This window comes from Xenopus laevis, chromosome 7S (assembly GCF_017654675.1).
Source record: "Xenopus laevis strain J_2021 chromosome 7S, Xenopus_laevis_v10.1, whole genome shotgun sequence".
Taxonomy (NCBI): Eukaryota; Metazoa; Chordata; class Amphibia; order Anura; family Pipidae; genus Xenopus; species Xenopus laevis.
The window spans coordinates 6,184,934-6,200,515 of record NC_054384.1 but is presented as its reverse complement, the minus strand read 5'-3'; the positions used below and the strand labels follow the sequence as shown (position 1 = coordinate 6,200,515).

Below are 15,582 nucleotides of genomic sequence, written 5' to 3'. Positions count from 1 at the left end.
AACAAAGTTCCATAGTGTATCAACAATAAATATTACTTATTAATAGACCTGACAAACCTGACCCTGGAAATTTTAACTGGTGCAGAAACATGCAACTCCCAACAACCTTAGAATACCATTAGACAAACACTTCTCTAAGTGATCATTGAGCATTTACCCGGGTTCCTCCTAATTTCAGTGAGTTCTCCCATTTTATTAATACTCAAACGCCTGCCCCTGTAGCTGCAGTACTGTTGTCTGACATGACAAATAATGGTCCAATAGTAAACTGCAACTCCCAGCATGGTTGTGGTTACTCTGTTAGCTGGGGTTGATGGTAGGTGCCTTTCTGTAACAGCTGGAATGCAAAAAGTTCCCTATGTGTTTCCCAGTCAGGGAGTGTAAAGATTTATCGGCTATGTTATTTCTTCGGAATACCCGCCGACCTTCCAGCGTTGAATAGTAAAAGAAAAGAACATTTAATGCCTTTGATATTGGCATAAAAATGCCGTATTACGGGCCGCCAGCTGTGCTCTGTGTCACACACTGTACGGATCTGCCTCCCGCTATTGTTTAACAAGCTGTTTCCTGACAGACACTTCCATTTATCATACTTGTTAGGCCCTAAATTGCCTCGCTCTCGGAAACTTCTGTTAAGGAACAAAAAACAAAGCCACCTGGCTTCTTTAAAAATGTTTTATTCCAAACACAAAGCAGGGTTTGCCAACCCCCAGACCATCCCGTTACTGGAAATGAGCAAAATTATCATCATGTTAACACAAGAAGTAGAAAAAATGTTCTACAAAATTATGTAAAGGTAAAATAGACATTTATTTTAAACTGGGCTTAATTTTTTTGTTCCCCCTTATATAGTCAGCCATGCTCCATGGCAATGGTCTTGTCTTCTTATATGTGTTTCATTTTTGGTGTTTAATTTATGTGCCTTCTCAACCAAACATTTATTTTCCTTGCGCAACCAATTTATTCATGATGTCTGTCGCTGACCAACAGAGGGTTAAAAAGAACGGCAGAGGCTGCAAGTTGGACATCACCATGTCATGCCATGGAACACTCATTGCAGAGTTCCAAATGCCAACATCTGACTAGGGCCAAAATTAGAGATAAAGGGACCTGTGTTCAGTAGTTAGAGGCTGCAAGTTGGACATTGCCAACCCATCAATGTCATGCCATGGAACACTCTTTGCTGTGTTCCAAATGGCAACACCTGACCAGGTCCAAAATTAGAGATAAAGGGACCTTGGTTCAATAGTTGGAGGCTGCAAGTTGGACATCACCATGCCATGCCATGGAACATTCATTGCCGACTTCCAAATGCCAACAACTGACTAGAGCCAAAATTAGAGATAAAGGGACCTGCATTCAGTATTAGAGGCTGCAAGTTGGACATTGCCAAGTCATCAATGCCATGCAATGGAACACTCTTTCCTGGATTCCAAATGGCAACACCTGACGAGGGTCAAAATTAGAGATGGTGGTACCTTGGTTCAATAGTTGGAGGCTGCAAATTGGACATCACACTAAGCCTCCCACAATATGACTTTATTTTCACACTATTGAAATGATACTTGGCTACAACTTTAGCGGTTCCTCTACATTCCCGGTCTCCCCCGGCAGAGTCTGCTTCCCATATTGTTACCATCAAAGCAAAAGGGACTTGTTTGCCTTGTTCCAATAATACAATACAAATTTGCTTTGAAGTTGATATGAAGCCATTTCTTCCCCGCTGATTTTGTTTTTTACATCCTCATTTCACACCCAAGTGCACATTTATATTTTTATCGCAGGTGCACAGTTTCCCAGCTCCTCAGTTTGACAGTGTTTATTGAGTACGTAACACTGGGTGCCCCTGATTCAGAGCCAAAATGTTTCCACGGGAAGACAGAATCACTTAGCAACACGTTGGATTCGAGACATTAGAAAGGTGCCGTGGAAAAATGACCAATCAGAAAAGCGGTTTTGGCCACATTTATGACATGAATAGCCATGTGCGGCTTTGATAGAAAGAGAAATCTGGCCGGCCCTGTGTTTAAACAGAGAAACAAGTGCCAGATGATATTAAATAAGTTTAGAAGCCACAGACATGATTGCAAATGTCTTTCCAGAAATAGGAGCCACTTGGCAATAGAGGAAAAAATACTTTGTTATTAGTGTTTAAACCCCAAAACGAATTGGTTAACAATTTCAATTAACTTATTATTATTTCAATTAACTTATATAATTATTTTCAGGTGCTGAGATAATGAACCTATATAATTAACAACAGAGGAAGGGAGTTTGGATTTTGCCTCTTTGCAGGCTGCTCAACAAGCGCACGTACTTGGCACAGACATAAGCAAATAAGTCTTCGGCTGATAGTAAGCAAATGGCCCCTTCTGATCCTTTGGCACATCTGTGATATTAAACTTCATTTCACTTCTGCATGGATGGCTGGATTTGCAGGGCTTTAACTTTCACAGCAAACTAGCTTTCACATGCAAAATAACATCTTTCAAAGATCTCTGTGTGCACTGACTGCAAAGTGAATTAAAACTAAAGCACACAGAGATGGGAATTATTAGCTGTTATGCACTACCCACTTCATAATAGCATGGCCTTGACTGCATATTCAATATAAATATTCATTTTTTAAATGCTGCAATTGATGTTTACATTTGTATAAGTGATTGGCACCTATATACTGTGTGTATGCATATATATATATATATATATATATATATATGCACTCAAATTTCTCTTGACTTGTTCTTTAGGAATGTTCAGCTTGAGATGATCAGCACCAATCGAAATGGTCTTTAGGAATACCTAACTTGAGGTGATCAGTAGTGATGGGCAAATTTGCGCCGTTTCACTCACTTCGCCGAAAAATTCGCGAATTTTTTCGCGGGCGTTTCGCAAATCACGCAAATTCGCGCCTGGCGCCCATCACTAATGATCAGCATCTATGATTATTGATGCCAGTGGAATAGTTCTTTAGGAATTGTCAACTTCAGATGATCAGCATCTCTGGACTCGTTCTTCAGGTACGTTCAGCTTCAGATGATCAGTGCCTATGGAAATTGTATTTAGGAATGTTCAGCTTCAGATGAACCGCGCCTTTGGAAATGGTCTTTAGGTATGTTTAACTTCAGATGATCAGCATTTATGGAAATGGCCTTTAGGAATGTTCAAATTCAGATGATCAATACCTATGTAATTGTTCTTTAGGAATACTCAGCTTCAGATGATTGATGCCTTGCAGAATAGTTGTTTAGGAATTGTCAACTTCAGATGATCAGCATCTCTGGAATTGTTCTTTAGGAATGTTCAGCTTCAGATGATCAGCACCAATCGAAATGGTCTTTAGGAATACCTAACTTGAGATGATCAGCGTCTATGATTATTGATGCCTGTGGAATAGTTCTTTAGGAATTGTCAACTTCAGATGATCAGCATCTCTGGACTCGTTCTTCAGGTACGTTCAGCTTCAGATGATCAGTGCCTATGGAAATGGAATTTAGGAATGTTCAGCTTCAGATGAACCGCGCCTTTGGAAATGGTCTTTAGGTATGTTTAACTTCAGATGATCAGCGTCTATGGAAATGGCCTTTAGGAATGTTCAAATTCAGATGATCAACACCTATGTAATTGGTGTTTAGGAATGTTCAGCTTCAGGTGATTGATGCCTGTGAAATAGATCTTTAGGGATTGTCAACTTCAGATGATCAGCATCTCTGGAACTGTTCTTTGGTTATGTTCAACTTCAGATGATCAGGCCCTACGGAAAAGGTCTTTAGGAAAATTCAGCTTCAGATGATCAGCATCTATAAAAATGATATTTAGGAATGTTCAGCTTCAGATGATCAGCGCCTATGGCTATGATCTTTAGGAATCTTCAACTTCAGCTGATCAGCATCTATGGAAATAGTATTTAGGAATGTTCAACTTCAAATGTTCAGCATGTCTGAAATTGTTATTTGGTTATGTTCAGCTTGCTTCGGATGATCAGTCCCTATGGAAATGGTCTTTAGGAATGTTCAACTTCAGCTGATCTGCGTCTATGGAAATGGTATTTAGGAATGTTCAGTTTCAGATGGATGCCTGTGGAATAGTTATTTAGGAATTTTCAGCTTCAGATGATCAGCATCTCTGGAATTTTTCTTTGGGTATGTTCAACTTCAGATGATCAGTGCCTATGGAATTTTTCTTCGGGAATGATTAGCATGTTGTGCAGAAAATTTGAGAAAACTGAAGCTCATACATGTGACTGCTTCTGATTCGTTTTTGGGCCAGCAATGTCTAACCAGCCTCTAGGTTAATAAGGGCACCAGTGTAACCCGAGCTAAAAACAATGACATCATTGATCAGAGTGTTAGATACATAAAGGGCATGGAGTTCCAAAACAGAAAACTTGAGAGTGCAATAAATTTTCTTCAAAAAACACAATATATTCTTAAGCAAATTTTGAGCAGAAGACTCTTAGTATCTGTAATTGTACAATAGAATTTCTATTTTTGTGTTTTTTAAATTATGTTCAGGTTGGTTCTACATCTCCCAAGGGTCAGTAGCCTCAATTCAAGTGTTACCCCAGTGCCACATTGCTTCAAGTGTGAGAAGCAGGGAACAGAATGAATAAACGAACACTTGCTCTAATAACAATTACAGTTACAAATAGCTTGTTTTGTTTCTTTGTGCAATGTAGAGTGCCTTTTATCCATTTATAAATTAACCTGACTCATACCTTATAAATATGAATAGATTCTAATGCTTGTTGTTCTTGCTTCTTAGTCATTCCCATTCTCCTTCATGAAAGAGAAACATGGCCTTTTTGCTTGTTTGCTGAAAATATATTTATATAATTTAAAATTCAGCAGACCATACGTGTAATGAGCCGCTCATTTTGGCAACTTAAATGAGGATTTAAAGGAAAAGGATTTAAAGGAAAAGTTAATCCATGAATTAAAATGAACATGATGAAAAAACATGTAATTCTAGGAAACTTCCCAATTTACACCCATTAAAAATGTTTCATTGTTTTAAAGTTATTTGTAAATGTCATTGTTATTGTGTCTCCTTGTTCTCTCCATCTTGAAACAGCGTAGCAGGAAGTTAGCCTCACATGCGTCTTCATAGGTCTGCTAGTCGTCTGGCTTCTGCAACATTGTTTCAAAAGTCAAAACCACCAGGGCAGAGAATAGAAAGGAACAGACAGATACATATTCTTTCCCTAAAATGTTACAATGTTCTTCTAGGAAACATGAGAGCACTTGAGGAAATATTGGTATTAAAGTAATATTGTGCAGTACAAAAAAGAAAAAAAGGCCACTCCAAACTCACCCCCTGTGTGTTCCAATTAGTGTAGGCTCCATTGTTTCGTTGAAATAGTCCGGGTGCTCTGCCATCAGCGTCCCCACTAGAATCATAATAGCTCAAAAGATAAAAGGCTGCACTCCAGTTAGTTAAAGGTGGTTTATTCCAACAGGTCACTGACCCATAACACCCGACGCGTTTCAGGAGTAACTCCCTTAATCATAGGCTTATGTTTAAGGGATTTACTCCCGAAATGCGTCAGGTGTTATGGGTCAGTGACCTGTTGGAATATACCACCTTTTTAATTTACCGGAGTGCCGCCTTTCATCTTTTGAACTATTAAAGTAATATTGTAGCATTTAGAAGCTATACGGATATATTATTATAATGCCTTTGACTTCTGGATCAGCAATTTAAAATTATGATTATTTTAACATCTGTATTTTAAAAACGTAAATTTCAACCAAAGAAAAGCCTACACAGTCAGGTTACTTTCTGAATGTATATTTCCGTATCACAGCAAGAGAAAATCCTCTCCATATTAATGTTACAAAGAGATGGGTAAAAGCTTTCTCTGGGGTTGGAGGTTAAACGGTTTATATGCGAATATCCCTTTGGAAAACAAATTTAAAAAAAAAACATTTTGCTGAGTGGCAAATCCATTCTTGTGGTTAATCCAATCTCTGTGTTTTAGGGTCAGTGTTTTTAAAATGGATATAAAGTAACACGTTTCAGCAATAGAAGAAGCACTTAATAATTGAACGCTGATACATGAATATTTATTGTAGTGTGCTTAGAAATGGAGAAAATTGGCAAGAAAAATTGAACAAAATAACTCTGGAGATGATGCAGAAAGTGTAAGTGCAGTTGGAGTCTCTGTAAGTTACAGTTTAGCAAAAAGCTGGATAGAGACAATAAAATACATTGCTTCATTAGAGAAGGGGAATTTTGTGATGGTCTCTACTTCTTACCTGGCGTGAAAATAAAAGACTTGCAAAGCCCTTTGGTACAGTTGTAGTATTGCTGTCATACAATGCTGGGCGCCTAGGTTTGGTACTAGCCAGGGCACATTTGACAAGGAGTTTGTATGTTCTGCCTGTGTCAATGCAGGTTCCTTCTGGGTACTCTGTTTTCTTACCTCACATTCCAAAAACAAACAAGAAGACCCAGAGCGATCCTTTAGGCTAGGGCCACACTGGGGCTGAAATCTACTAGTCAAAATCCTCTGGCTGATTTCTGCCCTACCTCTCTCCTCTCTCTCTTCCTCATTGAATTGACTTGTTGCACAAAGACTTTGGCAGATTGCAGCTCAGAATTCAGAGACTCATGGTTCATCACCAAGTCTGTTTGCGCTGAGCTGATTCAATGCGGAATAGAGAGGAGGCTACTGGCCGGAGTAGGGCAGAAATCAGCCAGCGGATTTTGGTTTGTGGTTTTCGGCCCCTGTGTGGCCCTAGCCTAAGGTGGTGGTAAACAAGAGCTCAGCATTTGAGAATTAAAGAGAAGGCCCTACACTGATAGCAACTTGCAGTGGGAAACTTGCTCTAAGCCTTTTGACCAGAGTTGGAACTAGAGGAAGGCAGCAGAAACACTTGTCTTGAGTCCAATGATTGGTGGAGGCATTACATAGTTAAATTAAATTGGGTTGAAAAAAGAAAAAGTCCATCAAGTTCAACCCCTCCAAATGAAAACCCAGCATCCATACATACACCCCTCCCTACTTTTAATTAAATTCTATATACCCATACCTATACTAACTATAGAGCTTAGTATCACAATAGCCTTTGATATTATGTCTGTCCAAAAAATAATCCAAGTCCCTCTTATAGTCATTAACTGAATCAGCATCACAATATCACCCGGCAGTGCATTCCCCAACCTCACTGTCCTGACTGTGAAGAACCCCCTACGTTGCTTCAAATGAAAGTTCTTTTCCTCTAGTCTAAAGGGGAGGCCTCTGGTACGGTGATCCACTTTATGGATAAAAAGGTCCCCTGCCATTTGTCTATAATGTCCTCTAATGTACTTGTAAAGTCTAATCATGTCCCCTCGCAAGATCCTTTTTTCCAGAGAAAACAACCCCAACCTTGACAGTCTCCCCTCATAATTTAACTCTTCCCTCCCTCTAACCAGTTTAGTTGCACTTAGTCTCTGCACTCTCTCCAGCTCATTTATAGGACCCAAGGCAAATACATGTGCTACCTTCTCTAGCTCTGGTCTTGTTCATCCAGGGGATTGGGTTGATGTGTGGGAAGAAGTGGCTAATAGTGGGGAAAGACGGTGAGCGGTGATCACTGGAGACTTTCATTGGGTGCCTTTTGACCTGTCTCTGCTGTCAACCGCTAAGGATTATCTTGAACTGGCTAAATCACTTCTGATGAAATTGCCCATAGTGTGTGTGTGTAAATACTGTGATAATGACTTAGATAGTTAGACCCACTGGGGCAGCGAATGACGTATAATCTCTGTGGAACATGTCAACACTCTATAACTAAAGAATATATGTCATTGTGCTTTTAGATATGTTTATTAAATATGTCCATATTCATATGGGCAAGGGTTCTTTTGTTTACACCACACAAAAATAGATCAGTTTTACCAATGAGTGGGGCAGATTAACACTGAGAGAGATTAAACTGGATCTGCACAGTAGCATGGGATATTAAGGGATAATAACACAGATTATCTTCTAGTAAATGCCATAGCCCCCCAGACTGATATGATTTAGAAAGAAAATGCAGCTAAAAATACATGATGTTGATGCTGTTTACTATACACAGAGCCATATTAAGTATTTAAATAAGGTCAGATGAAAGGATAACAATATCCCAGAAGCCTTTCAGTCATTTGCTTCTAAAAAATCCTCCTCTGTGACCGACTTTAAATGTGACAAACACGTCAAAGCACCCCCAGTATTTACTGTCCACAGAAATGGCACGTTTAAAGGCAGCGCTGGGTGCATGGATGGTAACTCCTTTCCTAAGTCAGTCCAATTATAAAAAGCATAAACTTAAAAAAAGGATAAATAAAGTCATATTTTTATATGGATTTCTATTTGTTGTGCTTGATTTATTAAAGTCCCAGGTGCAAGTGCTACAGCAGTGGGTTTGAGGTTCGTGCCTAACTTCTTGGCTAAAGAGCACTTGCTCATCATATTCTGATGCCTATAGAAGGGCTCTGTTGAGTCTATAGTAGTGGGCTCAGAACCTGGTGCCCAATAGAAGTGCTGGAGCAGTGATCTCTAACCAGTGGCTTGTGAGCAACATGGTGCTCTCTGACCCCTTGAATGTTGCACTCAGTGGCCTCTTTTGAAATTTCTGGCTTAAAGGCAAGCTTTAGTTGTAAAAAAAACAGGTACACTGCAAAACAGAACATTCTATTGACTGCCAGTCCAAATAGGATCTACCAATAGTCAATAACAGCCCAAAACAGGTACACTGCAAAACAGAACATTCTATTGGCTGCCAGTCCACATGGGAGCTACCAATAGTCAATATTTGACATTTTGCATGCTTATGTTGATCTCCAACTTTTTTTTTTTCATTTGAATGTGACTCACTGTGAATCACGGGTTAAAAAGGTTGGGGACCCCTGCAAGGTTGGCCCCTTACTTTATGGTTACAGAGCACTATCTCACTATCTTCTGATGTCCATGGCAGGTGTTAAGAACAGGGCTCTGTTGTGACTACAGTACTGGGCTCAGCAACTGGTGCCTGAGGAAGTGCTAAAGCATCAATGGGTGCAAGGTTGGCCCCTTACTTTATGGTTAGAGAGTACTTGCTCAGCATCTTTTGATGCCTATGGTAGGTGTTAAGAACAGGGCTCTGTTGAGACTACAGTACTGGGCTGAGCACCTGGCAATTGATGAAAGTGTTGGAGAATCAATGGACGCAAGGTTGTCCCCTTACTTTATGGTTAGAGAGTACTTGCTCAGCATCTTCTGATGCCTATGGTAGGTGTTAAGAACAGAGCTCTCTTGAGACTACAGTACTGTGCTCAGCACCTGGCAATTGATGAAAGTGTTGGAGAATCAACGGGCGCAAGGTTGTACCCTTTCTTTATGGTTACATAGCACTTTTGCTCCATCCTTTGATGCCTATGGTAAGTGTTAAGAACAGAGCTCTGTTGAGACTACAGTACTGGGCTCAGCACCTGGCAATTGATGAGAGTGTTGGAGAACGAATAGGGCAAAGGTTGCTGAGCCCAGTAATGTAGTCACAACAGAGCCCTGTTCTTAACACCTGCCATAGACATCAGAAGATAGAGAGCACTTGATCACTATCTTCTGATGTCTATGGCAGGTGTTAAGAGCAGGGCTCTGTTGTGACTACAGTACTGGACTCAGCAACTGGAGCCTGATGGAAGTGCTAGAGCATTAATGGGTGCAAGGTTGGCCCCTTACTTTATGGTAAGCGGGTACTTGCTCAGCATCTTTTGATGTCTATGGTAGGTGTTAAGAACAGGGCTCTGTTGAGACTACAGTACAGGGCTGAGCACCTGGCAATTGATGAAAGTGTTGGAGAATCAATGGACGCAAGGTTGTCCCCTTACTTTATGGTTAGAGAGTACTTGCTCAGCATCTTCTGATGCCTATGGTAGGTGTTAAGAACAGAGCTCTCTTGAGACTACAGTACTGTGCTCAGCACCTGGCAATTGATGAAAGTGTTGGAGAATCAACGGGCGCAAGGTTGTACCCTTTCTTTATGGTTACATAGCACTTTTGCTCCATCCTTTGATGCCTATGGTAAGTGTTAAGAACAGAGCTCTGTTGAGACTACAGTACTGGGCTCAGCACCTGGCAATTGATGAGAGTGTTGGAGAACGAATAGGGCAAAGGTTGCTGAGCCCAGTAATGTAGTCACAACAGAGCCCTGTTCTTAACACCTGCCATAGACATCAGAAGATAGAGAGCACTTGATCACTATCTTCTGATGTCTATGGCAGGTGTTAAGAGCAGGGCTCTGTTGTGACTACAGTACTGGACTCAGCAACTGGAGCCTGATGGAAGTGCTAGAGCATTAATGGGTGCAAGGTTGGCCCCTTACTTTATGGTAAGCGGGTACTTGCTCAGCATCTTTTGATGTCTATGGTAGGTGTTAAGAACAGGGCTCTGTTGAGACTACAGTACAGGGCTGAGCACCTGGCAATTGATGAAAGTGTTGGAGAACGAATGGGGCAAAGGTTGGCCCGTTACTTTATGGTTAGAGAGTACTTTCTCAGCATCTTCTGATGCCTGTGGTAGGTGTTAGGAACAGGGCTCTCTTGAGACTACAGTGCTGGGCTTTGATGGAAGTGCTAGAACATTAATTGACACATGGTTGGCCCTTTAATTCTTGGTTAGAGAGTACTTGCTCACCATCTTCAGATATCTACATCAAGCATTAAGTTCAGGGCTCTGTTGCACACACAGTGGTGCATAGATATTTAAAGATAGTGAGCTGCTATGGACAAGTTTGTTACTGATGTAAGGCTGATGACTACCCAGGCTGATATCGTAAGTTCAGCATATAAAATACAACATTTCTATTCATATTCTTTTTTAGGTTTAACTTTTTCCTTTAAAAAACACATTTCTCTCTCTTATTGTTTCTATAAAATTGAAATAATTATGGAAAAGAAAAAGAAAATAATAAGAATTCCCACCTTTTTAAAAACTCCATGTATTCCGTCTGCTTGATGAGCCCCGTCCGCATCATTATCGTCTGGAAACATTGTCGGTCGATTGCCCAGAGTTTCACATTTGTAAGTGCTAAAAGGAAGAGGATAAAAATACTTAATGCTAGGATTCTTAACCTATGGGCCCCAGAATGATGAAGGTTACCACTGGGTCTCTTCATATACTGTAGGGTCCACTCTATCTGTCATTAGATAGAAAAAGTACTAAATGTTGTCATAACGTGGGGACCACTAGGACATTGTCTGACCCTAGTTACCCAGAATACAGTAACATTTACAGTTACAAATTAAAATCAAAATCAGGTGGATAACTGGTTGTAAACCAAGACACAAAGCTGTTTCTGTGACTGAAATTGGGTCCCCTGAGAAGAACATTGAGCACATGATGACCTTGCCTCGTATGTAATGACATGCACCTACACATCACAATGCAGTAATCAAACAATTAAACGGGGCCACGTCATTTTATTGGCTATGCCTGTTCCTAGGCAAATGAATGTGCCCGTCATATAATAATTATTCATAATTATCATGTAAATTATATTCATAAAGTCCAGAACATTCAGCAGGCTTGTATACTGTACTGCAAAGACAAATTGATATGAAAGGTTGCAACAACTGATGATTACGATGCTTGGGTTGCCATTTAAAAAGGTTTTACTGAGCATCTTACTTACGATATATACTATAGCATAATTATAGTTCCCCAAAGTCGTTGATTATCATAGCATTAGAATGTTTCCAGCAGGAATCTGTCCTATAGCCAAATAATTCTCTCAAGTGGAGTCAATCACTGCCAACTCCAACTGCCATCTCCAACAGGACATATTTATATACAGGAACGCAAATGTATCCATTCAGATGTAGAAAGTGCCTTAATATGGTGGCAGAGGTGGAAATTTTGGTAGGGCAATTACTGATAGAAGTGATAGTCAGGGCCAGATTGAAGACCCTTTAGAATACTAGAGGATCTCCTGGTTAGTCCTTTCCCTATTGGGCCCCAGTCACAAGCAATTTCCATGAGGTTTTTCTTATTACCACCAGGTCTAAGTGTGGGCTGTCAATGTCACAATCTCCTAGCAGATCTCAGCCAAGAACAATTCCCATCATCTCTTTTTTACTTCCACCATAGGTCTTTGCCGCTATTTACATTTAGCTTTGTCTACATTGCATTGTTATTAAAGTGGCTTTCACTGCCAGGTTCACTGGTGGGTCTTAGGAGGTCGAGCCGCTCTAGGGGGCCCCTAGAAGGCCCAGTCTAACACTGGGTACAGGAGTATAATGTATTTTTAAATGTCTTTAATAAGCCCAACATCCTACTAAATAAAACGTTGCCAGCATTATCAGAAGCTGAGAGTCATGTCATCATTACTTGTGACATGTGTTCCTCAGCAAGGACCATTAAAGGTTCTTTAATAGCGGTTTATACAGAATACTAGAGACACACAAGGAGCTAATAGATTTGGTAAATATGTTTAACTGCAGGCATGCATATGTATGTGATTTCAAAGAAGGTGGCACATAGTGCTAAAATGCCACTACTCTAATTTATATAATCAGCCCTCTTAGTGACCCAGAGTCAACATCAGTAATGAGTTGCAGAATATATGAATTGTAAGTTACATAGTTACATAGTTACATAGTTAAATTGGGTTGAAAAAAGACAAAGTCCATCAAGTTCAACCCCTCCAAATGAAAACCCAGCATCCCTACACACACCCCTCCCTACTTTTAATTAAAATTCTATATACCCATACCTATATTAACTATAGAGTTTAGTATCACAATAGCCTTTAATATTATGTCTGTCCAAAAAATCATCCAAGCCATTCTTAAAGGCATTAACTGAATCAGCCATCACAACATCACCCGGCAGTGCATTCCACAACCTCACTGTCCTGACTGTGAAGAACCCTCTACGTTGCTTCAAATGAAAGTTCTTTTCTTCTAGTCTAAAGGGGTGGCCTCTGGTACGGTGATCCACTTTATGGGTAAAAAGGTCCCCTGCCATTTGTCTATAATGTCCTCTAATGTACTTGTAAAGTGTAATCATGTCCCCTCGCAAGCGCCTTTTTTCCAGAGAAAACAACCCCAACCTTGACAGTCTACCCTCATAATTTAAGTCTTCCGTCCCTCTAACCAATTTAGTTGCACGTCTCTGCACTCTCTCCAGCTCATTTATATCCCTCTTAAGGACTGGAGTCCAAAACTGAACTGCATACTCCAGATGAGGCCTTACCAGGGACCTATAAAGAGGCAGAATTATGTTTTCATCCCTTGAGTTAATGCCCTTTTTTATGCAAGACAGAACTTTATTTGCTTTAGTAGCCACAGAATGACACTGCCCAGAATTAGACAACGTGTTATCTACAAAGACCCCTAGATCCTTTTCATTTAAGGAAACTCCCAACACATTGCCATTTAGTGTATAACTTGCATTTATATTATTTTTGCCAAAGTGCATAACCTTGCATTTATCAACATTGAACCTCATTTTCCAGTTTGCTGCCCAGTTTTCCAGTTTAGACAGATCACTTTGCAAAGTGGCAGCATCCTGCATGGAACCTATAGTTCTGCACAATTTAGTATCATCTGCAAAAATAGAAACAGTACTTTCAATGCCCACCTCCAGGTCATTAATAAACAAGTTGAAAAGCAAGGGACCTAGTACAGAGCCCTGCGGTACTCCACTAACAACACTGGTCCAATTAGAAAATGTTCCATTTACCACCACTCTTTGTAGTCTATCTTTTAGCCAGTTCGCTATCCAGGTACAAATACTATGTTCCAGGCCAACATTCCTTAATTTAACCAGTAACCTTTTGTGTGGCACTGTATCAAATGCTTTAGCAAAGTCTAAGTAAATCACATCCACTGCCATCCCAGAATCGAGGTCTCTACTTACATTCTCGTAAAAAGAAATTAAGTTAGTCTGGCAAGATCTATTACGCATAAAACCATGCTGGCACAAACTCATAGTATTATGATTTGCTATGAAGTCCAGTATCTTATCCTTTATTAACCCTTCGAAAAGCTTTCCTAATACTGACGTCAGACTAACTGGCCTATAGTTTTGAGGCTGAGAACGGGATCCTTTTTTGAATAGAGGCACCACATTAGCAATTCGCCAGTCTCTTGGTACAATACCAGATCTCAATGAATCCTGAAAAATTAAGTAAAGAGGTTTGGCAATCACAGAGCTAAGCTCGCTAATTACCCTGGGATGAATACCATCTGGCCCTGGACCTTTGTTAATCTTAACCTGTTCAAGTCTCTTTTGAATTTCTTCTTGTGTGAACCATGCATCATTAGTTGTATTACTAGAATTGGGAGTGTTAAGAAGGAAACCTTCACTTACTGGTTCTTCATTTGTGTAAACAGATGAAAAATACGAGTTCAGAATCTGCGCTTTTATTTTGTTTTCATCAACCAGCTGATCCCCCTCTGATAGTAAGGGTCCCACCCCTTCCTGCTTCATTTTTTTACTATTGACATATTTAAAAAATAATTTGGGATTTTTTTTACTGCTTGCTGCAATATCCTTTTCTATAGCAATTTTAGCTTGCCTTATAGCTTCTTTGCATGATTTATTGGCCTCCTTGTACCTTATAAATGTTTCGGCTGTACCAGCTAACTTGAAAGCCTTAAAAGCACGTCTTTTCTTACCCACCTCAACACCAACGCTTCTATTGAACCAAAAAGGTTTTGCTTTGCAACGACGTTCCTTGCTTACAAGTGGAATATACTGACAAGTATATTTATTAAGCAGCATTTTAAAGACTTCCCATTTTTGTTCTGTGTTTAACCCTGTGAAAAGCATTTCCCACTTAATATGTTGCAGAGATGCCCTTATACTGTCAAAGTTTGCACGTCTGAAATTTAGTGTTTTAGTTACTCCCTTATAGAATTGCTTCTGCAACAGAATCTCAAAGGAGACCATGTTATGATCACTATTCCCTAAATGCTCACCCACACAAATGTTAGAGATGAGTTCAGTATTGTTAGTTATTACAAGGTCCAAAAGAGAGTTATTCCTAGTAGGTTCTTGAACGAGCTGGAATAAAAAGTTGTCATTCAGCATATTTACAAACCTACTAGCTTTTTCTGTCTTAGCAACCCCATTACCCCAGTCAATGTCTGGATAATTGAAGTCACCCATAGCAACAACTTGACCCAGCTGTGAAGCCGCTTGTATCTGCAAGAGTAGCTGGGCTTCATACTCGACACTTATACGAGGTGGTTTATAGCATACACCAATGATAATTCTTTTTGATACCTTTTGCCCAGTCGAAATCTCTACCCAGAGTGATTCTACACCCTCACCAGTGCCAGCTATTTTTATTTCTTTAGCGCATGGCTTTAATTCAGGCTTTACATACAAACCCACTCCTCCACCCTTTTTAATCCCTCTGTCCCTCCTAAAAAGACTGAAAGTGACTGAGAAGCAATGCATTACCTCGATTTGCCATTGCATTTACACTGAAGCCCATAGAAAGTATGTTGGAACAATTTCAGAATCTAGAAGTATGTGAAAGACAGGCCAAGGATCCAGTGTCCATCGCGTATGCATAAAAGGGAGACCATTAATGATATAGGACTGGTGTCATGCTGAGTAAATAC

The 15,582-nt window shown here is 40.0% G+C and overlaps 1 protein-coding gene across 2 annotated transcripts in view; it reads right to left on the bottom strand.

The window, feature by feature from the left end:
• The window catches only part of prkg1.S (protein kinase cGMP-dependent 1 S homeolog), a 415,118-nt gene that overhangs the window by 122,941 nt on the left and 276,595 nt on the right, over positions 1 to 15,582 (bottom strand). For both annotated transcript variants that reach the window (XM_018227316.2, XM_018227315.2), the window contains exon 4: positions 10,930 to 11,035. In XM_018227316.2, coding sequence (XP_018082805.1) covers positions 10,930 to 11,035 — 106 coding nt within the window. The remainder of the gene's footprint in view (positions 1 to 10,929; positions 11,036 to 15,582) is intronic.